Source organism: Castor canadensis, chromosome 14, assembly GCF_047511655.1.
Source record: "Castor canadensis chromosome 14, mCasCan1.hap1v2, whole genome shotgun sequence".
In the NCBI taxonomy this organism is placed as follows: domain Eukaryota; kingdom Metazoa; phylum Chordata; class Mammalia; order Rodentia; family Castoridae; genus Castor; species Castor canadensis.
The window spans coordinates 101,676,982-101,702,665 of record NC_133399.1 but is presented as its reverse complement, the minus strand read 5'-3'; the positions used below and the strand labels follow the sequence as shown (position 1 = coordinate 101,702,665).

The following is a 25,684-nucleotide window of genomic DNA, read 5'->3' as shown; positions in this document are numbered from 1 at the left end:
AATTGCCTTATGTAATTCAAATGCAAGGTCATAATTATGAGATCTGTTCAGACCCTCAATACTTTACTTCTCTGTGAACAGAATTATCAGTCTTTAGCAAGGTGCATTTCTGTGTGTCAACAACTGTGCGTCACCTGGTCATTTAATAAAATGTTGTCTTTAGTGGCTCCTGTACATTTAGGACAATATATACATATCCTATGCCAAAAAAGTTCCTTTTAACCCTGCCTTTTCTTATACAATCAATTAAAGGAAACAAAAATTTACCACCTCTACCATGAAGGAAGTCCTTTAAAATAGCTACAAATGAAGAAGGAACATAAAAAGGCTGAAAAAAAGTGAAACTTTCCTATTCTGTTTTGTCAGTGACATTTAGATCAGTCTCTGGTATACTAATCAAAGCCCACAGAGCTTCAGAAAAGATCACTGCTTGCTCTGTGCATGGAAAAAATATTATGCTTTGATTTTCTCACCTAGGCTTCAAGATAAAGTATTAATTATGCTAAGAGAAAATAAGTGAAATAAAATCCTGTAAAAAAAGAAAAAAGACTGCAAAAAAATATTAGAAGTGGAGTATAGCTCATTGGTAAAAGCAAATGCCTAGCATATGCAGGGCCCAATGCCACAAATAAATAAATAAATAAAAGTAAGATCAGATGTGATGCTGCACACCTATAATTCCAGTACTCAGGAAGCTGAGGCAAGTAGACTGAATGTTCAAGACCAGCCTGGGCTACACAGCAAGATCCTGTCTCAAATGAATAAATAAATAAATGAAATGTTAACAGTGATTCTCTCTGATTTATAGAAAATTTTTGTTTTCTTAGATTTGTTATCTCCTAATTATGAATATGAACTCCTAATTATGAATATGAATAGTTCATATAAGAACCATTTATAACAAAAAAGTTAGGGGTTTTATTACCGTATTTCATGTATTTGACTAAAATACCACATTGCTGGTTATCAAAAGGACATTGGTAAAAGAAAAAAACAACACAATTTTTCACGTGCATGTATCATGTTGGATTAAGCTCTATCCTACAGATATTTATAACCTTAGTAGTTTATAAAATTTAGTGACTTTCAAGTAGGGCTTGATCCACTCTGCCAGCCCTTCTTTGTGTTGGGTATTTTCAAGATAGAGTCTCCAGAGCATATTTGCTCCAGCCAGTTTTGAACCTCAGGTACCAGCGGCTCATGCCTATAATCCTAGCTTCTCAGGAGGCTAGGATTGGGAGGATCGCAGTTTGAAGCCATCCTGGGCAAATAGTTCATGCGACCCTATGTCAAAATACCCAACACTAAATAGGGCTGATGGAATGGCTCAAGTGGTAGAGCACCTGCTTAGCAAGTGTGAGGCTCCGAGTTGAAACCACAGTACTGCCAAAAAATAAATAAATAAAAACCTTAAAGTTTCAATTCAATTACCTCTTATTATTCTAGAAAAATTCTTGGAGTTAATAAGTATAAAATAATAGACTAAAGGCAAATATAACATTCATTTAACAAATATTGAGTGTCAATTATGTGTCAGAAGACTGTACCAGGTCTTAATTTGAAGAACACTGCTATTAATTCAATAAGCACTTTTCATATTATACTGAAAGACCTATTTATGAAGGTACCTTTTTTTTTTTTTTTTTTTTTTTTGGTGGACTGGGGTTTGAACTCAGGGCTTCCAGCTTGCAAAGTACACTGTTCTACTGCTTGAGCCAAACCTCCAGTTCTAAGGGTACCTTTTTGCTGGGTATGTAACTCAGTGGTTGAGTGCTTGCCTAGCACATAAAAGGTTCTGGGCTTAATCCCCAGCATTGCAAAAGAAAAAAAAAATTCATAAGGCTATCTTTTCTATTAGATGGTCAGCTCCTTCAAAGAACATAAATCTCAATTTTTTTTTTTTCTTTTTCAGTGCTAGGAATGGAACCCAGGAACTCATGTATGCTAGGAAAGCATTCTACCACTAAGTTACAAGCTACATCCTCGGTCCCAATCTTCTTTATTTTATTCTCATATCCTGCTATAAAGTTGGCATTCAAGAATAAGGAGGGAAAAAATACATATCACTGGTCAGACATGGTGGTACACCCCTGTAATCCCAGGACTCAGGAAGCTGATGTAGGAGAATCATGAGTTTGAGGCCAGGCTGGGCTACAGAGCAAGTTTGAGGCCAGCCTGGGCTAGATAGTAAGACCTTTCCTCAGAAAAAAAAATAAAATAAAACAAAACAAAAAGTATAATAAGATATTTTGGATATGGTATGCAAAAATCATTGTGGATTTTAAAATCCACAATGTGCTTTATTGAATTCATTAGTAAATTTAAACTATTTGAAAACTAGGGACCGGAGCCAAGCATGGTGGCACAAACCTACAGCCCCAGCTATTTGAGAAGCTGAAACAGGAGGATCACTTGAGTTCAAGACCAGTCTGAGGAACATAGACAGACTCTGTCTCACACAGACAAAAACAAGAGGCTAGGGATGTAGCTCAGTGGTAGAATGCATGCTTGGCATGTTCAAGGCCCTAAATTTGGTCCACAGCACCAAAAAACAAAAACCTATTTAAAAACTATTTCAAAATTATATAAGCAAGCTGGACATAATAGCATATAACTGTAATCCTAGCACTCGGGAGGGCTGAGACAGGAGGATTGAGAGTTCAAGGCTAGCCTAGACTACATGGCAAGACCCTGTCTCAAAAACTTGAAAATAAATAAATAAATAAAATTCAATAGGTTTTATAATCTTCTCTTCAGCCTCTGAGACCTCCTCATGCTAAGAAATACACGATGATATAAATTTATAGTGTGCCTTTCAAACTTCCACGTTTCTGACACTGTCTATGGAAACTATGTGAATAGCAGTCAGGAAGTTGTTCAATTACACAGGTTACAAGTATGAACTTCACCTACCCCCACCCCAGACCATAGATATTTACTGAGCAGCAGGACAAAGTACAGTAAGGAAAATGGGTTTACTTTCTTAGTTTCCACTGTTAACTTTTGTCCTCACATTTGACACTAAATGAATTTTAGACAGTGGAAGATAAAATTAAACGTTTCTGATTCATGAATCTAGACTTCCTATCTAAGGAGTAATATCTATTTATTTTGTTATGTATTTTTCCTGGAGCTTCAGCACAACTGATGCTTCTTTGAGCATTAGATGAGACAGATGGTGCATGAAGAAGAAACCTTTTACCACCAGAACCACACTTAGTACAATGAGTATCACACTGTAAAGAACAAGCAAGATTAAAGACAGAAAAATAAATGCTATAGCAAGCAGGCTCAATTTCTCATCTCCTGCTTATTCTGGGACACATTAAAAATTTCATCACCCATATTATTTCGAAAGTTATTCCACCTTTTATCTGTGAAGCATGTGGAGTGGAATCAATAGGATTAAACCTGAATGTGCTGCCATTCTATAGCACGCAAGTCCTTCTACTAGGATCTAAAATATTTTCTTCTACGTAGTAAAGCATGTATTTGTTTTTAATCATAACCATGTTTCTATCATTCAACTCTCGAAATACGTAAAGACAAATTGTGAGTTTTCACTAATTTAACTGCAATTCAACTTTTCCCCTTCAATAAACATCTATTAAGTGCTTTCTATATGCAGTAGTACCAGAAGTTATTTCTATAATAAGCTAAGTGCCTGCTTATTTACCATTGGCAAATAAGTAAATCTCTTTTAAAAGGATTTTTCTTTAAAAGACAATATGATAGGTCCAATACACCTAGGTTAATTTTTACCTCTATACTGAAATAGCCTCTGTCCACATAGTCACCCAGAAAGAGGTATCTTGTGTTATTAGGTGATCCTCCAACTTCAAACAACTTCATCAGGTCAAAGAATTGTCCATGAACATCACCACACACTAGGCAGAAAAAGACAAGACATAAGGTAAAAATTATTTCTTAAAAGAAAAAAGGCATTACACTGACAGAGATCACAGCTTGACTGGACTATTATATAATCTATTGATACAAAACAGTTCTACTGGAAATATTAGATATTTACTACTGCATTTCTTCAAAGAACAAAAAACCTAGAAAAATTGTCACACCACATTTTAGCTGGTTATTTGTAATCATTTCTCAGCATTATCTCAAATCTAAGCCACTTTACATTTTTCCTACCTGTGATTGGAGCTTCCACTTCTAACATATTGTTCTCTTCTTTCAGGATGGCAGTCCCATCATTGATTATTTTTAAGGCTACTTCCTCTTCCACTCGTCCTTCCTTTACCAAATGGTTTTTCAAAACATCCATTTTAGGTTTTCCATTCTCAAATACTTCCTTCAAAGTAAGCCGATGAGTTGGAGGAAAAGGGACATCTAGGAAGAGAAAAAAATAATTTAATATACTTATATTACTTATATATGTTAACAATTAAGAACACCTTTTATGTGACAAATTAAATCAAATAAAACATCACATATTTGATATTCACAACATTATGTGGGAAAAATTTCTAAGATACTGTGTATCATAAATGATCAATTTCAATTTTAAAAGGTCACAGGGGCCTGGGGATATAGCTCAGTGGTTTAGTATTTGCCTCGCATGCATAAGGCCCTGAGTTCAATCCCCAGTACCACAAAAAAAAAAAAAAGTCACAGTTATCAAAGTTAAAGTCAAAGTCATTTAAAAATATGTATATATAAATTATGATGTTTTTTATGCAAATATGAAAGACTTGAAGCTGATTCAGGGTACAAGCTAAAAGTGAGACAAGGGATCAGATGATACTAATGTCTTTATCTTTCCATCTGTGAAAGAGGTGAAAAGTAAAGTATTAAAATAAAATAAAGGAACAAATGTTATCAACACTAAATGGGCATTTATTTCTTCCATAGAACTGAGCTAATGAAATCATATTTCAGAAATCTGACTTTAGTTTCTGATCAGCACAATTATGAATGTATACTTTATTTTTAAAAGACAAATGCTTACTACATTTTATTACTGATGAGACCACTACTAACAGAATGAGCTATGTCTAAGGACAATTTACTATAGCAGTGGTATAAATGTGAGAAGGACAGATATGGGAAGTCTACTTATGTTTTCTAATATGGAAATGTTAACTACTTTCAGTTTGCACTTACTACAAACTTTAGAGATAATACAATAAATTAGCAACTTCAACAGAAAAAATTTTTGACATTTTAAAAATAACTATTGTCTCCTCATTTGTCTACTTTATAACCTAGGCTACTTTGGATTCCCTGAGATCTAACAGCCACAGCCTATAAACAATCATTTAAAAAGGAGAACCACCAGTCCTCTTTCTTTTTGGTGGTACTGGAGTCAGGGCTTTGCACTTGCTAGGCAAAGGTTCTACCACTTGAGCGACACTTCCAGCCCTTTTTTGCTTTAGTTATTTTTTTAGGTAGGGTATCACATTTTTGCTTGGACCAGCTTCAGACTTCAATCCTCCTACCTATAGCCTCCCATGGAGCTGGGATCAGAGGCCACATCTGCATGTTGAAACAGGGGCTAGTGAACATTTTTGCCCAGACTGATTTCAAATCTCAGTCCTCCCAATCTCTAACCAGCCTGTACCTGTGTTTTTAATATCAGTCATTCTAGTGGGTATCTCATTGTGCTTTTAATTTTCATTCCTTCAATAGCTAATTATGTTGACTATCTTCTTATAGCTATCAGTCTTTTGTACATCTTTACCTTTTTTGTTGTTTTGTTTTTCTTTTGTATATCTTGTGACTTGTCCATTTAAAACTTTTGCCTACTTTTAATTCTGCCAATTGTCTACTTAATTATATATTCCTTACACATTCTGCATACAAGCCTTTTGTAAAATATATTAGTGAAAATATTTTCTTCCAAAGAACCCTCATACACTGTTGGTGGGAATGTAAACTAGTACAACCACTCTGGAAAAAAATTTGGAGGCTACTTAAAACACTAAACATTGATCTACCATTTGATCCAGCAATACCACTCTTGGGGATATACCCAAAAGACTGTGACACAGGTTACTCCAGAGGCACCTGCACACCCATGTTTATTGCGGCACTTTTCACAATAGCCAAGTTATGGAAACAGCCAAGATGCCCCACCACCAACAAATGGATTAAGAAAATGTGGTATCTATACACAATGGAATTTTATGCAGCCATGAAGAAGAATGAAATGTTATCATTCGCTGGTAAATGGATGGAATTGGAGAACATCATTCTGAGGGAGGTTAGCCTGGCCCAAAAGACCAAAAATCGTATGTTCTCCCTCATATGTGGACATTAGATCAAGGGCAAACACAACAAGGGGATTGGACTATGAGCACATGATAAAAGCGAGAGCACACAAGGGAGGGGTGAGGATAGGTAAGACACCTAAAAAATTAGCTAGCATTTGTTGCCCTTAACACAGAGAAGCTAAAGCAGATACCTTAAAGCAACTGAGGCCAATAGGAAAAGGGGAACAGGTACTAGAGAAAAGGTTAGATCAAAAAGAATTAACCTAGAAGGTAACACCCACGCACAGGAAATCAATGTGAGTCAATGCCCTGTATAGCTATCCTTATCTCAACCAGCAAAAACCCTTGTTCCTTCCTATTATTGCTTATACTCTCTCTACAACAAAATTAGAAATAAGGGCAAAATAGTTTCTGCTGGGTATTGAGGGGGGGGAGAGGGAGGGGGCGGAGTGGGTGGTAAGGGAGGGGGTGGGGGCAGGGGGGAGAAATGACCCAAGCCTTGTATGCACATATGAATAATAAAACAAAAAAAATTTTTCTTCCAATCTACAGCTTTCCTTTCCCTTCCCCTTCCCATTATTCTCATTCCTTCCTTTCCTTGTTTTTTTTTTTTTTTTGCGGTACTGTGGCTTTGAACTCAGGGCCTTCTCCTTGAGCCACTCCACCAGTCCTATGTTTGTGAAGGATTTTTTGAGACAGAGTCTCTCTAACTATTTAACTATTTGCCCCAGCTGGCTTTGAACCTCAATCCTCCTAATCTCTGCCTCCTGAGTAGCTAGGATTACAGGTGTGAGCCCCTGGTGCCCAGCCCCTTCTGTTTTTTTTTTTGTTTTGTTTCGTTTTTCAGTGTTGTGGATCAAACCCATCACCATATGTATACCAGACAAGTGCTCTACCATGAACTACAGTCCTACCCCTCATTTTCATTTTGAAACACAACTTTACTTTGGTGAAATTTAACTATCAGTAGTTACAGTTCATGGTTCTTGTGACCTAAGGAAATTTTGTCTAGCCCAAAGACACAATATTTTACATTTTTCTTCTAATTTCTTTCCTTTATTTTTGGCATACTGGAAATTGAATTCAGGGCCTCACGCTTGCACGACAGGCACTCTACCACTTGAGCCACTCCACCAGCCCTTTCCTCTACTTTCTTTTATGTTATAAAAACATCACATTCCGAAGATTCCACCTCCTAATTCCATCACCTTAGGGGTTGACATGTGAACTTGGGATGGTATGATCCGTCCGAGTACAGCATCAGATAATCTCCGAGTACAGCATCGATAATCTCTAATACTTTTTCTTAATACATAAATCAGAGCAATATGACATGGGCAAGAATGAAAGTAATCTCTCCCTGAGAGATCACTGAAGTTTAAGTCCAAACTACAGTGGCATAACACATAACAAATAACTCAAATCCAAGATATAATGTTGTAGCAAAAAATGATTATATACAATTCTGGATAAACTACCCATAATTCTGTTTCTTAAACACATACACACTATAGAGCAGCTGTTATTAGTAATACTGAATCTACTCTAATTCTTCACAGGCTCATAAAACCATTCAGGATTGTTGGTAACAAATTTATTTATAACACATGTCATGCCTGGATTGCACTAAGGAACAGTAAGAAATATAAAGCTCTATTTTAAGAGGACAGAGATAAAAATAATAAATTGCTAAATTTATCTTTCTGTTCAACTTCAATATGTGAAACATATAATACCACAAGCTTTATAACAAATCATTTTATTTTTGTATCATTTACTTAAAGACCAAAGTTTCTAATGTTCTTAATTGGATTTATAATTTATCCAAGTATGAAGAAATCCACAGACCAGAGTTACCACCACCTTCCTCTTTCCTAAAAAGAGCTAGGAAAAGACTGTACAGTCCAAACTCCTCGGGCTCCAGCTTCACCTCAACACCAGCTGGGAAGATTTACAATTCTAGTCCAGTCACCTAGTCTCATCTTTTTAAAGGATGAAAAACTGTACATTGTTAACTGAAAAACAAAACATTCTTTAGGTAGTCTTCCTAGGATCCTGTGTAATAGTGATATTTGTTTAAAGTGAAGTTCTGGAATCTTCAGCAGACAAAGAGCTAGAAGTAGCCTTTGAGTAAAAGTCAAAAATGCTAGGAAAAGAATTCTAGGAGAGTAACTATATTCTAATTAAATATTTATCTGGTACTCACAACATGCTCACGCTGTGGGTAATGTGGGGAATACAACTGTAAATACGTATATTTTAAATGAAATATTTCAAAAAATATAACTTTACATAAAGTAGTATACATACATGGGTAGATTTTAAGTATTTAAATTTCCCATATCCATTTCAAATGCTTTTTTAAGAACTAAAATGTTACAGATACAGTTGAAGATACTCTCTATTCCTCTTCCTCCTTTCTGTGTGCACATAATTTTGTTGCAAATGTGCATTCTGATTTTCTACATAAATGCCATTTCTTAAAACATAAATGGTACCATACAGTGTATACCTTTGCAATGTGCATTTTTATACTAAGCATAGCTTTCAAATCTTGTCTGGAATGAGGCCCACGTGCCCATGTTTTTCCTCATTATTTTTATGAACTTCACAGGTGATTCCAGTTGATAACCAGAGTTGAGAGTCATCATTCTAAGCCTACTTATGCTACAAGGCTGTTAGTGCTTGGAAATCTAGATTTTCCTATATCAGTTATTGATAGATTATCTGGATTTTAATAAAATTTACAATGCTTCCAACTCAGAAGCAAAACCCTAATCAAACCAGATTTCCACAAGATTCAAAATAATAGCCAAACTAAAAAATTGAGTTTCTGGTGAAGAAAGAGGATTAGTGTGGCTATAAAGGTGAAATAATGTAAGAGAAGTCTTGTGTTGATAGTACTGTTGAGTATAGTTGCTATTTTTCATTTTTACTTTTTTGCAGTGTGAGGATTGACCTACCCCCTGCCCCCTCGCCCATACTATGCAAGTCTTCCATCACTGAGCTACACTCCCAGCCCACTGTTGAGTATCTTCTTTGTGCTGGTAGTTAGGCAAGGTTACATATGTAACCTGTGTGCACTGCACAGAGCTACACACACACACACACACACACACACACACACACACACACACAAAGTGTATGCAACTGCTGAAACTGGAAAAAACACTGCATTATGCCAGTCAATTTCTTGGCTTCAGTATAGTACCATAGTTGTGTGTGAGGTTGACACTGTGACAAAGAGAGGCTTGGGGGAGGGGCTTGGAGGACTGTACATTCATTATAACATCTGAGAATCCATAATTATCCAAATAAAAATCACATAAAATTTGAGAACTAAGTTTCTAGGGGGCACCCTCACTTGGGACACCCCCATCTCTAGGGGCTCTACTCTCCCACCTTACACTTTTCTATCTCAATAAACTCTCCTGCTTTACACTTAAAAAAAAACAAAACTAAGTTTATAAACCAAAGTACACTGAAGAAACACCTTTCACCATCAGAGCCAGCTCAGTATACTGCTACGATATACATCTACAGTATAGTATATATTTTAGGGTAAATTAAGTTAAAATCTGATCAGATCTGCACAAATGAGAGAAGGCCACATTGGTGAAGATCACTTTAATCCTGAAGTAGCAGAGATAATGAAAAGTTATTGGCCTATAAACTACTATTTTTAGATTACTGTATGGTCTTACCCTCATGGGACAGCAGGATTTATCTAAATAGCTGTGTCCATAAATCTTTCATTTCTAGTTGAAGCCAACAAGCCTGCCCTCCTTTTACACACACCTTTCCTAATCTACTCACCTTGCTTTCTAATCACGTACCATCCATTTACTGGCCATGAGGTTATATTAAATATTATTTATATATGTTCACATATGTTCCTTTCAGGTTATTTTAGTAGCTCAATTTGTTTTAAGTACTGGGATTTGAACACAAGGCCACATACTTGCAAGGCAGGTGCTCTACTACTTGAGCCACACCTTCAGCCCTTTTTGCTTTAGGTTGTTTTTCAGATAGGGTTTCCTGCTTTTTGACCCTCCTACCTACGTACCCTGCATAGTTGGGATTATGTACCACCATGCCTAGCCTGTTTTGTTGAGATGGAGGCCTCACTAACATTCTATCTAGGCTAGCTTCAAATTGTGATCTTCCTGATCTCCATCTCCCAAGTAGCTGGGATGACAGGCATGAGCCATTGTGTGTGTAATCAGATTGTTTCATAATTTATTAGAATAAGTAATTTTATTTCAATGATATGACAGAGCTTTTTCTTCTTCTTCTTGGTGATACTAGGGTTTGAACTCTGGACTTTATGCTTGCTAGGCAGGCACTCTACCACTTGAGTCACTCTGCTAGCCCTTTTTGTGTTTTGTACTTTTTGAGATAGGGTCTCTCGAACAATTTCTCCAGGGTGGCTTCCAAACTCTATCCTCCTGCCTCCTAAGTAGCAGGATTATAGGAGTGATCCACCAGCATCCAGCAACCTTTGATTTTTTGAGATAGGGTCTCTCTAGGTAGAGGCCACATGAGCCCATGCCCAGCTCAGAAGTCACTTTTAAAGTATAGCTAAGAAGTAGCCCTTCTGTAACTAGTAAGTAATAACCATCAATGACAGTCAACAGAAACAGTAACTTTTTTTCCTACAAGGCATAAAGAGATACTTTATGCTATGATGTTTTTAAAATTAAGCTATCTAGCATGTTGAGCTGCACAGGGAACTAGATGGGTTTGTTTTGTTCAGATTAGGGTTTTTATCGGTTTAGAGAACTTTTTAAAAAAATTATGGCCAGTAAGCCCAGCACTTAGGAGGTGGAGACAGGAGGATCATGAGTTGTAGGCCGTCCTGAGCTACAGTGAGACCTTCTCTCAAAAACACCAAGGGCAGGGGATGTAGCTCAATCGTAGGGTGCTTGCCTAAGATTCACAAGGCTCTTGGTTAGATCTCCAGCACGAAAAGTAAACAAAATTTTGATTGACAGATCATATTTATATACATTTATGGAGTATGTAATGTTTGACACATGAACACAATGTAGAATGACTAAATTAAACTAATTAATGTATTCATCTATCTTTTTTATGGTGAGACATTTGAAATTTACTCTTATTCTGAATTAGATATTATTGATTACATACATTGTGCTGTGCTACAGATCTCAAAATCATTCCTCCTATCTATCCAAACATCAAAATTTTGAACCCTCTGATTAATAACTCCTCATTCCCTCCCTCCCCGCCCACCCACCCAGCCTCTGGTAACCATTAGTTTACTTACTCTCTGTTTCTTAGTACTGAATTCCACATGTAAGCAAGATCATGCAGTGTGTCTTTCTGTGCCTGACTTATTTCACTTAATGTTTTGTCCTTCAGATTCATTTTGTCACAAATAATAGGATGTGCCCCCTTTTCAAGGCTGAATCAACTATTGTATATATATTTTTTCTTCATGCACACTTAGGCTGAGTCCATAACTTGGCTATTGTGGATAACCCTGCAATGAAGGAAGGGCAAGTACCCCTTTAACATACTGATTTCTTTGCAGATACATATATCCAGCAATGGGATTATTGAAGCACAGTCTATTACTACTTTTTTGAGGAACTTCCATATCACAGAAACAATAACTTCTATAATGACATCATATGCTTTAATAAAACAGTACACAATAATCAAAAATAACCATCTTGCTTTCATGGATTTCCACTTTTATTAATCCAGTCATTCATAAAAACAACCCTGAGGTGAAGGCGTGGCTCAAGTGGTAGAGCATTAGAAGTCCTGAGTTCAAACCCCAGTACCACCAAAAAATAAGAAAAAAACCTATGGTACCTTACTTTAAATTTCCAAAAAACCTTAGACCACGAGAATAAAAATACCTAGGCTTTCACACAGAAAAGAGACAAATTAGGACTTGTCTCTTTAGGCTACTGATCATAGTCAAAGTTTAAATTTTAAAGGATTATTAATTTATAGACTGTAGGAACAAACATTTCACACCAGATGTAGTCTATAATTAACCATCGCTTTTCCAGTGGTATTAGTCATAGGCAACTCCATAGTTCTAATTTTATGTTACATTTTTGGGAGACTATTCTATGTGTGAGTACATTTCAAGCAGTATTTAAGCTTCTAACTATAACCAGAAACAGGATGCATGTAGTAGGAACTCATCAAATATCTGTTTATCAATATATGATTTCCAAAATTCTATCTATACTACAAAAAAGGATTTGTGTGTGTGTGTGTATGGGACTGGGGTTTGAATTCAGGGCTTCAAGCTTACAAAGCAAGTGCTCTACTGCTTGAGCCATGCCTCCAGTCCATTTTACTCTGGTTATTTTAGAGATGGAGGGCTCACAAATTATTTATCCAGGCTGGTCTCAAACCATGGTCCTCCCAGTCTCAGCCTCCCAAGTAGCTAGGATTATAGGTGTGAGTCACTGGCACTTGGCACAAGAAGGAAATTTTTACCATTTTTCTCTTTAAGTATTTTACATTTAAATCCTTTCAAAAACTAAGACTGAGTTTGGAAAATACGTAATGAATTACTCTTAAGGGCTGGCGGAGAGCCTCAAGTGGTAGAGCACCTGCCTAGCAAGTATGAAGCCCTCAGTTCAAACCCCAGTACCTCCAAAAAAAAAAAAAAAAAAAAACCTTAGAATGCATATTACTCTTAAATCTTCATTCCACATATGCCAGTTTAAGTAAAACAGATTTGCTATCAAATCTTACAAAGATTCAAGATGGGGGCTTAGAGGACAGGAATAAAACCCAGAGTCTAGAGCATCCCAGGCACGCACTCTACCACTGAGTTATACTCCCAAGCACAAGACTAACTGAAAAAACAATAGCTAACATTTATTAAGCACCCACTATGACACTATGCTAAATACTTCATATACAATGTAAAATGTAATCGTTTAATTCTGTGGCAAGGAAAATAAATAACAAACATCACATAACTAGTAATTAGCAGAACCTGTGATCTGTCTTCCATAAATAAGCTTCTAATGCTTGCACTTAAATATTTACTAAGCACCTATTTATGTGCAAGCCATTGTAATCAGCATTAGGGACACATAATTCTTGACCTCAAGAGAGTGGTTTAGGGTGAATAAAGGACATGAAAACAATCTTTTTTGTGTGCTGGAAAGTGAACCCAGGGCTTCAAACATGCAAGGACAAGTACTCTACTACAGAGCTACAGTACCCTCTCAGCACAAAACATTCTCAAATGTACAACAATGAGATTGGTTATGGGAGCTCACAGGAAGCAATGCATATCAATGATGGTGGTGGTGGTGTGTGATTGCAACAGTAGCTAACATGAATGAAGAATTTACCAAGTACCTGACACTGCACTTTGGATAGTCTTTTGAATTTTTACAATTACCCTGTAAGCTAGGTTTTATTATCTTTCTTCTACAAATAGGCAAGCTGAGGTAAGACACTACAGCCTGCCTTGCAGAGGAAAGAAAGCTTCTCAGAAGTCCTCTTGGCTAAATCCTGAAAGATAAATAGGGGTTAGGCAAGTGGTGGGACCAGATTCTACATGTGAGAAATACAAACAGCCCATTCACATATATAAAACATCCCAGAGACCTACTGACAGAGGGAAAATAGGTTGGAGATGGGGTATGAAATGTGGAGGAAGAAGTAGAGCACAAAGTTAGAGGTCTAATGTGCAGAATAGACCTTCATAACTAAGAAATCATCTCCCAGACAGGAAGTGCTCATGAAAGACTTCAACCAAAAGAATGGCCCTTTATAGTAGTCACAGATTCTGATAGCAGCACATAGACTACATGAAACAGCCTTAGCAAGAGGCTGCTACAAAAGTACAATCAAGAGGTGAAAGAAAAGAATGAAATATGTTTTGCAGAAACCCGAAGTCCAGAGCACTTAATCTGGAGGGACGAGATGGGCAGTGTAATTCTCAGGCTTGTCATTTGAGCCAGTGACGAAATACCAAGTGGTATGGTAATAGGGATGGGAAATCCACCTAGAAAACCCTTTCTCCTTTACTCATTATTGCTTTTAATATTTCCAACTATCCCTTTTTTTGGAGGGGTGGGTGGTACTAGGGTTTGAACTCAGGGCTTTGCGCTTCTACACAGGGGCTCTACCACTTTACTATTTGAGTAAAAAAGCCATTTTTTTGTGTGTTCAGTATTTTCAAGACAGGGTCTCGAGAACTATTTGCCCTGGCTGACTTTTAACCAAGATCCTCCTGATCTCTGCCTCCTGAATGACTGGGTTTTTTGTTTTCCTGCCACTAGGGCTTGAACTCAGGCCTTCATGTTTGCTAGGCAGACACTGGAACCACTCCACCAGCCCTTTTTTCTGTTGAGTATTTTTAAGATAAGGTCTCTTGACCTATGTGCCGTGGCTGGCTTCACACAACAATCCTCCTGATCTCTGCTTCTGCAGTAGCTAGGATTACAGGAGTAAGCCATGGGCCTGGACTTTTTTTTCACTTCAATCTCTTCAATAAGGGCTGGCAGTATGGCTCAATTAGCCTAGCAAGTGTGAAGCCTTGAGCCCAAACCCCAGTACTACAATAAATAAATAAATAAATAAATGAGCAGCACTTAGGAAGGAGGAAGTTAGTTCAAGGTCAGCCTGAGCTACTTAATGAGACCCTGCCTCCAAAAACACAAAACAAACAAAATTTGAAATCTATAAAAATGTGAAAGTGAAATAGTAAAATAAATATGTGCATGTGCTCTTTACCTAGATCTACCATAGTGAACATTTTGCCACTTTTCCTTTCTTTCTCTACAAATACTTTTTTTCCACTTGAACCATCTGAAAGCCAACCGCAGACATAATGACATTTCAACATACTTTATCAGGTATCGTTTTAGCAATAAGGTCATTCTCTAATATAACCATAGCACCATCACTACACCCAAGACATTTACCACGATATAATATTATCTAAAATGTACCCCACATTCTAATTTTTCCAAGCGTCCCCAAAATGTCCTTGGCAGCTTTTTTTTTCCCAATCCAGGCTTGACACTGGTCTAGACTACCACTCTTTTATCTAGAATAGTTCCCTTGCCTTCTTTTTTTTTTATCACTTAGACATTTTCGAAGAGTTCAGGCCAACTGCTTAGTAGAAAGTTCCACAAAGTGAATCTGTCTGATTGTCTATCATAACTAAATCCAGGTTAAACACTTTCAGCAAGAATACTACATAGTGGCTAGGCATAGAGGCACACATTTGCAATCCCAGCTCTCAGGAGGTTGAGTGCAGGAGAATCACTGAGTTCCAGCTCAGCCTAGGCTACACAGCAAGACCCTGTTTAAAGAAAAAGAAAAAAACCTGGGCCTCAGTGGCTCAGGCCTGTAATCCTAGCAGTTGGGAGGCTGAAATTGGAAGTATCTGGATTGAGGCCAGCTTGGACAAATAGTTTGTGAGACCCTATCTCAAAAATACCCAACACAAAAAAGGACTGGCAGAGTGGTTCAAGTGGTAGAGTGCCTGCCTAACACTCATGAGGCCCTGAGTTCAAATCCTAGTACTGCCCAAAAAAGAAGTAAAGAAGAAACAAACAATAGAATTCTACCAAGATAATATTTATATTGTAGAACTTATAATTTCATATACTTTCTAATTTTGTCTACTAGCCACTCGTGTAGTAAGAGATAGATCTATTATCAAACTATGATCATGCTTTATAATGCTACCTTATGTTAACCTTTCCATGTCATGTCATTTGTATGACCCAGGCTTGATAGGGTCATAAAAATTATTATTATAGATGACATTATTAACCAAACAAGTTTCCATAAAAATGCAAGGTTAAAAAGAAAAAAAGGGGGGGGCAAGGCCACAAATAAGTGTAGAAGCAGAAGTAAAGCCTAGTTTTTCTGACTGCCAGACTAATTCTCCTTCAGCTTCAGAAAGCTGCATTTAAAGGAAACCTAACATACAAATCACGCCCACCCACCCACTCTTCTCCAAGATTTGCTCAAACAATTAAGCAGACTTTAAAGTTAACAGGAAATAACAGAACCAAAAATAGCTGGGGTGTGGTATCACTTCTATGGAAGCTTTGGAGCTGTGAATAAATGCAAACAACTCTGGTCAGACAAGACAGCATCAGATCGGGTGTTAGTGTCCAATACAATGGGTCTTAACTTACAGAATCACACCTGATTTTCTTTTTTTGGTGGGAATGAGTTTTGAACTTAGGACTTCTGAGCGGTGCTCTACTGCTTGAACCAGACCTCCAGTCCATTTTGCTCTGGGTATTTTGGAGATGGGGTTTTGAGCTACTTGGCCAGATTCACTTGAGGGTCTCCCAAGTAGCTAGGATTACCAATGTGAGCCACCAGTGCTCAGCCACATCTGATTTTCTTGAAAGAAACTTCACTATTTCAAACTCTGGAAAACCCAGAAAAAAAGCAACATTAAGTCACTGAGAAGTCAATGTTGCTGAGGTCATTGCTAAAGTTTTTATATGTGAGACAAATCCACACACTGTAAGGACCTGAAATTATATGTTTTATTTATTTATTTAAAAGTAGTCTCACCAGACACTGGTGGCTCACAAAACCCTGAGTTCATACCCCAGCACCACAAAAAAAAAAAAAAAAAAAGCAAGAGTAGTCTTAAAAGTACACAACATGCAATAATTTGTAATTTTGCCAAATAACAAATTTGTAGCAAGCATACTATAAGGGTGGTGGTGTTCAGTTAGCTGTGAGCATACCTAGCAGTAAGCCGCGCCTACATTTTATTTTACTTTCTGTATTTAAGGATCTAAAGGCCCATTTCTAAATGCCCTTTATACATTATGGTGGGAATTACATTGTATAATGGTGATCAGATTTTGAGATTCTTGAAGATCTGAGGGCTACCACTAAGCTCCACTCAGATCTTGTTTATCCTGACTTGACACACAGTTCTGGTTTATCTGGGTTCCCCGCCTACTTCAGTTTAGAGAGAGCAGCAGATAAGAAGGCAGTAAGGGATTATTTTGACAGAGAACAGAACTGAAAAGATAAAGAGACAAAACTCTAAAATAGTATAGATGAACAGTGATTTTAGCATAGGAGGAAACTGATGACACCTTTACACATCAGAACTTACCGGCCATATTAATGGCACAGAACAGATGTTAATATATAATGTTGACCTTGATTCATCAAACAAGTTTATGTATAGTATATTCTGAGTCTTAAAAGAGGATTATCTCCTTCTTATGGGTTACAAGACTTACATTAAAGTGGTCAAAATAATTTAGCTGTTAAAGAGATGTGTCAGGTATATGAACATTGAGTTAAATCCTTAATGATACCACACAAACTCTGAGTAGCTAAATCTCAAAAAATACTCTAATATTTACTAAGATTGTGCAGTGCAAATAACCAGCAGTCATGGTACTGTTCTCCCTCCCAAAACACAGAATAGGCTTTCCCCTTTAAAGTATGTATTATTGTCACTGGAGGAGTGGCTCAAGTGATAGAGTGCCTGCCTAGGAAGTGTGAAGCCTTAAGTTCAAACCCCACAGCTGCCAAGAAAAAAAAAAAAAAAAAAAAAAAGTATTATTGTCACCAATCTTCGTTTCCTTTCTCCTCACAATACCAAAATGAAAAAAAAAAAAAAAAGTATTTCAATAGTTCTCCCCACTGTAACGCTCGCTAACCACTTCATCAGCATCACTAACACAACTGGTCTATTTTCTTCTTATGAAATAGTGCTTTCAAACCAATTATTAACACTGGGGGGACAGGGGGAGGAAGAGGGGGAAGGGCTTCCTCTCTTGGAAACCCTCCCAGCTCTTCGGAGCTCTACTCTTTGCTACTCTTCTTTCTCAATAAACTCTCCTGTTCTACACACACACACACACACACACGCACACACAGGCGCGCGCACACACATACACACATGCGCACGCACACACACACACAAAGGCTGGACAAAAGAAGGACATGAATTACTGGTTATATTTGACAGATCTTATTAGTTTACAGGCAGAAACAACTATGACATAAAACCCTACAAGATTTACAAAGAAGCACTTTATATATTGTTTTTATAACAACAGGGGCCAGTGGCTCACGTCTGTTAATTCTACCTACTCGGGAGGCAGAGATCAAGAGGATGGAGGTTCGAGACCCAATCTCAAAAGTATTCAACACAAAAAAGGGCTAGCAGAGTGGCTCAAGTCATAGGGAGTCTGTGTGAGGCACTGAGTTCAAACCCAAGTACCGCAAAAAAAACCAAAAAACAAAAAAAACAACTAATACTAGAGGACACCTGAATCAGAGAACATTGTTTTCCAAGTCTCTATAGTTAAAGGGAAAATAAAAGAACGACATGTCAAGAAGTCTGTAAGTCCCCTTAAAACACCTTTAAAAGAATTTATATTTATGTCATCTAAGTTTCCTTCGGTAACAGCAGTGACTGGCGATGATCTAGAGAAAGAGAACCAAAAAGTACACAGTACATATCCTAAAGAAGGGTTAGGGGTGGGTTGTGAAGATCTGATTAAAGTAAGGTAAAGTAAACTCCCTGCCCACACTATCCCAGAGGGCTTTTTCCCCAGATAGGAGACTAGGATAAAGGACACGTTGCTAAAAAAAGAAACAACAGAGGATGCTGGCCCTCTGAAGCTGCGGGGACATGTCCCCACTCGGCCTGGAAGTCAGCACGACGGGAGGTACCTTTCAACCTGGCTGGCTGCTCCCCTGGCGGTGACCGCACTCCTCCAGGTCCTGCCCTGGGCGGGGAGCAGCCCGGATGCCCAGCCTCCCGCCGTTCCCTCCATCCCTTGTCTCCCGGCCCCGAGCGGTCACCCGGCGAGAGCCATTTCCCACGGATCTCGGAGAAGGGCCCAGCCCGCCTGGCACCTTTGACGACACGCTCGGTAGTGGAGAGTTGTTGATTGGCGTTTTTGGACATGGTCCTCCCGGCCTCCTCTTGGCTCCAGAGCCCGCCGGACGTGAGCCTCGGCGTCGCAGCCGCCGCCGCCGCCGCCTTCTCTCCCAGCGGTCTCAGCTCCACGGGGCCGTCAGCGCCGTGCCGGGTCCCAGCTGCTAGGACGGACCACACCAGAAGGACCGGCCCCCAATTCCACCGACAGGCGGCAGGCGCCCGCGGCTCGGCAGGGACCGCCGCGTTGAGAGCGGCCGAGGGAGGCAACCAGGGCGACCGCAACAGCTCGGGGCCCGGGCGCGCGCGGGTGCGCGGCCCCGCGTCGCGCGCACAACTTCCCGGCGGCCCGCGCGCCGCCGCCCTCCGCGCACGCGCGCTGCCGCCCCCGACGCGCGTCCTTCCAGCCTGCAGCTCCTGGTTCCTGCTGCCCGCAGTCGGTTCTCCTTTCTCAGCCGCTCTCTACAGAGCGGGCTTCTTCACCTGCCCGCCCCTGTCCCGGCCCGTAGTCCCTAAAGCCAGCGCCCTGGGAAGGACCGCCAGGTAGCGGCCATCTTGCGACCTCGCTGGCGACCTCGCCCGCTCTGAGGCTGCGGCCCCTCGCAGAGCCCCTGTCCTCCTCGACCTCCACCTCGGAGGCCTCCACCTCGCCTCTGGGTCTCCCACCCACTTTCTCTCCAGAACATTCGACCGCCACTGCTTATTCCCCCCCACCCCCACCATTCACCAATCCCAAACCCTGAGCACTCCCCCCGCCCGCGGATTTAATTCATTTTAAGTGCAGTTAGTATAGTAAGAAAGACCTCCGCATCCATCCTACTTCCCATCCGGTACTTGGGGGGCCCTGCGGCCCCTCACGTCTTTCTACATCCAAGACAAAGGCAAAGGGCTTGCTCCTGGGTCAGACCTGGGTGAAAGGAAGCGACCTTCCTTCATCCTGTGTGTCACCTCTTAGCTAGACTCTTCTTGATGTGGTGACACCGCACCTGTCTCCACGTGCCATGCTCTTTACTTCGTTTTGTCTTGTTCTTGCAAGTGCTGGGAATTGTTGTTCCATGCCTACCGTGCAACTCCACGTGCAAGTCTCTGTAGCGTCTTAACAATCTTGATCATCTCTAGGTTAAAAACTTGACCTGTATCGTTCTTAAATTAGAAGCCTGGGAGAGGTGGAATAGAAACTATCCTAGGACAACTGTCTTCTGTCACTAAGGATACCTGGTAAAGTCAAAATGTTTTGATTTTAGAAATGCTAATGGAATATTAAATCAAAGGAAGCATGTGCAAGTTATAGGCAAGCCACTCTTAAACAATTGGGACTTTTAAACTTTTTTTCTTTTTTGGTGGGACTGAGGTTTGAACTTAGAACTTTACATTTGCAAAGCAGATGCTCTACCACATGAGCCACACTTCCAGGTCCAACTACGGCCTTTTAAAGTCTTAATTAACAGTGATTGATAAGTAGTAACACATGGCTATGTAAACTTAAATTAAAATTTAAATAATTTAGCTCCTCTTATGCACTAGTTACATTTCAAGTGCTGGTGCTGGCTGCTTTATTGGACCTGGTAGAACAGGACATTTCTATCATCACAGAAAATTTTACTGGACAGCTCCTTGATAAGAGGTTTTAGGGATTAAGCCTAAATATCCATTAATACAGATTTATGAATTTAAAGGATGTATGAAAGAGCTGGGTGTGGTGGTGGACACTTGTAATATCAGCATTCAGGAGGAAGAGGCAGGAGAATCACAACTTGAAGGTCAGCCTGGGCTGCATAATAAGACCCCACCTCAAAAACAAAAACGGAAATCCAGAGCTATATAGTGGAATCAGGCCCTAAACTATCCCTTGGAGTTTGATCTAGGACCTTTGATAGGAGGAGCACTTTGGGGCTAAATAAAACTTGGTTCTGTTTTCATAGGTCTGGGCTTTAGGCTTTCACACAAGAGAATTATTCAGATACCCTAAGGAAGTTCTTAAGAAGTAATCAGAGTGGGTGGAGTGGCTGAAGTGGTAGAACACCTGCCAGCAAGCCTGAGGCCCTGAGTTCAAACCCCAGACATGCATAAAAAAAAAAAAAAAAAGAAAAAAAAGTAATCAGAGCTCCATTCCTCTATCAAACAAAGCATATATCTAAAAGTCAGAAATAAATTGGGTGAATGAATAAAAAATAAAAAGAAATAAATTGGGCCCTGCAGCATAGCAGATGCTAACATTCACTTGGAGAAACATAAACACAAAAAAGAATAAAAAGAAAAAATGGAAAGAACATAAACAGTATAACTAAAAATAGAGAAAACAGCAAACCATTGTAAAGGAATGGATTATTCAATACTAGTAGTTGAAAAATTAGCCAACTGTTTAGATATCAAGTTGGAGTCACCCCATGCAATCAAAATACAGTGGACTTGGTTTAAGGAGTTTCTGGAAGTTCTGTATGGCCTCACTGGAGCTCTGTAGAGTGAGTTATATTCCACACAGTCATGCCTCAAGATGAAATTAGTCTGACCTGGAGGCTCTGTTGTAGGACATTGAGAAGAACTGGTTTTAACTAAGGGCCAGCCTCACATTCAACCTAAGGCAGTTCTCTAGAGAGCTGTCAGCTCTGCAGAGAAGCAGCCAGAGTGGGGTACCCATGCCTGGTGAAGGAGGTCTGAACAAGTGCCCCACTGGTATCTACCACAGGCAGGAACTGTTTTGATTAGATAGGCCCATATTACAAAAAGGAAACCAAGACCTGGGAAGTGAAGGAAACCACCCACACTCATAGCTGCAAGTGCTGGCATCAAGGTCTCTTGGAGCTGTTGTGGGTGTCACTGGTTACTGCAACCTGTGCAGCCCACTGGGCCTCTCAGAGATAAAGGATACTCAGGCATTCTCCTGGTGTCTGGATAAAAGTAGATAGCGATTAAGCCCTTAGGTAAACAGAAGTCTGCCAGGATTGTTTTGGAAGACAGAGCTAAGAGTGGATCTCATTAGAAAGGGGTCGGCATATGAAAACGGCTGCAGGTTGCTTAGTTTCTTTGATAAAGCCAAGCAACAGAACACTGCTCCTAGTAGTTCTTCTCACTTCCTGTCTCTACTCTGTGGAAAAAGTAAAATCCATGGATTTCTTGGGGAAGAACACTTCCTTTCAAGTTGGAAAGGCTTTGACCTACGTAAGCTAAGACCACCAGAAGCTTTCACCCATTGCCCTGCCTTGCTTTCACAACCTCCCTGTAGAAGGTCTGAAGGGGTTTCAGTTAGCTTGGAACTTACACACAGCCATGAGCAAGTCCTCGGCTTTCTCTGCATAAGTCAGATCTCACATGGTCCATCGACAATCAGGCTAAGAATGAAGGGAGTCAGCTCTCTACAGCATGGGCTTCTGACTGATCAATCATTGAGTCTTTGATCTGGACCCCAATCCATTCTCTATACTTACTCCAGAATCAACTTTTTATGGCAAATCTGTCTGTTGACTCTGCTCTTTATCTCCATTAAGTTCAAACCCCTTAGCCTGGCTCCAAAGCTCTTTCCCACCTGACCCTAACCTACCTCTTCGGCCTGTTTCCTTGCGTGACCTCACAGAAACCTTCCTAGCAGGTCACTTAGAAGAATCTGTGGTGGTCTTTCAGGGCTGTGGTCCCCTAAGAAGGCTAGGATTTCAAGAGCAAGGAGGAGAGGAGGCGTCCAAGGCTGGACAGAGCTACACAAAGGCATGGATTTGGAACATGGTGGGTGTGTTCAGGACTGCACACCTGTGGATGTGTGGAAATTTCTTGCATGGAATGTCCTACCGTCCCTACTTCCAACCAACCAGTTCAGCCATGTCCTTAAGATCCATCCCTGTAATAAATACTCTCTGAAATAAGTAAGGTAGAAGTAAAGGCTCCTTTCTCTGTGGACCAGGAGCGTTTTAGGAACAGGCCAGCAATAACTAAATGCATGGTAAAGTATAATTTCTTTATGTCTAGCTCTTTCCCCCACTAGACTGTAAAGGCAGAGACCATATCCCCAGTGTGTAGGCCATTCTTGTACCTGGTGAGTGCTCAGTGAGTGTTGATACAATGAAGGATAACATCACTTCCTTTTCTTGTATCTAATAATTCAGTCCACCCCAGTAGATAGAGGCTGACTAAAAGCATGACTGAACAATTAGAATATCTAAGCGGCCAAAGCCCAAGGATTCATATGGACTAATATTATATTACAGCTAAGAGAAATGAGCCCAGAAACATTGAATACCTTATTGTCATAGGGAGCTGAAACTGTAATTTGAGCCCAGCTCTGCTCTCAGGCTTTTTTTGTTTCAGTGTTTTAAATATATATCTATATATGTGTGTATATTTTCTTTGCAGTCCTGGGAATTGATAAATATGTATTTTTTAAAAATAACACACACCCATAATTTTTAAAAATCAAATACCCCAGCAGGGCTGGGAGTGTAGCTTAGTAGTACAGTGCTTGTCTAGCATTGGCAAGGTCCTGAGTTCAAACCTCAATCCTATAAAAATTAAAAATTAATTAATTAAATACTACAGAAGGATGGATAAGAAAGTTAAATTCTCACTCCATTCCCTGATTCTCAGCTCCCTCAGTTTCCTTCTTAAAAGCAGCTCATTACTACTGTTAATATATGTATACATATACATACATGTATTTCCACAGGCATATGAAAATCTATTTGCTATGGTTTAAATATGAAATTCCTCCCACAGGTTCATGTGCTGAAGGCTTGGTTCCCAGCTGGTAGCACTATTTTGGGAGGCTGTGGAAACTTCAGGAGGTAGAGCCTAGCATGAGAAAGTAGGTCACTGGGGGCTTTCCTTTGAAGGGCATATCTTGTTCCTAGACCTTTCCCCTGTCTCTGTTTCCTGACTGCCATTAGGTGAGCAGCTTTGCTCCACCACCCTCACCACTGCCCAGAAACAACGAAGTTAACCAGTCATGGACTGAAATCTCTGAAACTGTGAGCTAAAACAAATTATTCTCCTCTAAATTGTTTCTTTGGATCCTGGGGCCAGTGGCTCATGCCTGTAATCCTAGCTACTCAGGAGGGAGAGATCAGGAGGATCATGGTTCAAAGCCAGCCGGGGCAAATGGATGAAGAGACTCCATCTTGAAAAACACTCAACCAAAAGAGGGCTGGCGGAGCAGCTCAAGTGGTAAAGCACCTTACTAGCAAGCATGAGGCCCTGAGTTCAAACCCCACTACCACAAAAAAAAAAAAAGTTTCTTTGATATTTGTCACAGTGATGAAAAACTAACACCATCGACAATGTGGTTCTTGTGAGGAATTTGGAAAAGTTTGGAGAAGCAGGCTGGAGAAAGGCTGCAAACTTAATGGGCAATTCTGGTGGATGCCCAGAAGAGCAGAACCTATTAGGAATGTGGGCAGGAGAGACTGTATTCATGAGTTTTCAGAGGAAAATGAGGACTGTTGGGTACTGGAATAGAGCTCACTCATGTTACAGTGTAGCAAAAAATTTGTCTACGTTTTGCCTATGCCCAGAAACTTTAGAAATCTTTCCTCCTTTAAATTGTTCCTCTAGGGTAGTTGTTGCCGTGACAAACTAACACAATATTTATATGTATGAATATTCACCAACTTTTACTCATATTAACAATAACAGACCACATTTTGGTATATAAGTTGTAATCAATAAGTTAATAGGTTGTAAAGCCAATTGATTTGGACACTATGGGTGTGATCTTGTTTGTTTTGCTTTAATGAAAACAAACTGAGAGGCTGCAGATGTAGCCCAATGGTAGAGTTTGCCTAGCATGTGCAAGGTCCTACTAAAAAAAAATTGAATGTAGCTGGGTGCTGGTGGTTCATACCTGTAATCCCACCTACTCAGGAAGCAGAGATCAGGAGAATGGAGGTTCCAAGCCAGCCCAGGCAAAGTAGGTCGTGAGATCCTATCAAAATACCCAACACAAAACAGGGCTGGTGGAATGGCTCAAGTGGTAGAGAGCCTGCCTAGCAAGCATGAGGCCCTGAGTTCAAACCCCAGTACCACCAATAATAATAATAATAACAAGCTTCAAAAAAAAAAAGAAAGAAAGAAAAATTCTGATTGGGCACCGGTAGGTAGGATGTCTGTAATCCTACCTACTTGGGAGGCAGAAATCCAGAGAATTGAGGTCAGCCAGGTAAAAAATTCACAAAGACTCCATCTCAAGCATTACCTGGGCAATGCTCCTGTCACTGCAGCTACTTCAGGAAGAATAAATATGAGAAGCATGGTCTGGGCAGGACTGGCAAAAAGTGAGAGACTTTCTCAAAAATAATTAGAGCAAAGAGGGCTGGAGGTGTGGCTCAAGTGGTAGAGTGCCTACCAGCAAGTACAAAGCCCTGAGTTCACTATCACCCCCAATCTCTAAAAAAGAAAAATTCTCTTTGAGTTTTTTAAATCAAGGTTATTGAGCATTATTTGCATATAATGAAAATTCACCTTTGTAAGAAAAAAAAAAGAGGTTACATGAAGTACATAAAAGAAAAAAAATCTAGATGAAATAAAGAAGTTATTCTACTTGGATAATTATGGTAGGATATAATTGACT

The 25,684-nt window shown here is 39.6% G+C and overlaps 1 protein-coding gene across 7 annotated transcripts in view; it reads right to left on the bottom strand.

Annotated features, from left to right (window-relative positions):
* Ppp3cc (protein phosphatase 3 catalytic subunit gamma) overlaps positions 1–19,450 on the bottom strand; it is a 65,669-nt gene extending 46,219 nt beyond the window's left edge. For 4 of the 7 annotated variants that reach the window (XM_074055155.1, XM_074055153.1, XM_074055152.1 and 1 more), the window contains exons 1-3: positions 19,113–19,450; positions 4,150–4,347; positions 3,763–3,887 (exon numbers count right to left, since the gene is read on the bottom strand). In XM_074055155.1, the coding sequence (XP_073911256.1) occupies positions 3,763–3,887; positions 4,150–4,347; positions 19,113–19,164 (375 nt within the window). In that variant the 5' untranslated portion in view covers positions 19,165–19,450. Of the gene's footprint in view, positions 1–3,762; positions 3,888–4,149; positions 4,348–11,520; positions 12,826–13,588; positions 16,030–18,926; positions 19,091–19,112 lie in introns of those variants that run through there. The other 3 variants (XM_074055158.1, XM_074055156.1, XM_074055157.1) reach the window with 3 other exon arrangements.
* Positions 19,451–25,684: the final 6,234 nt, after the last annotated feature.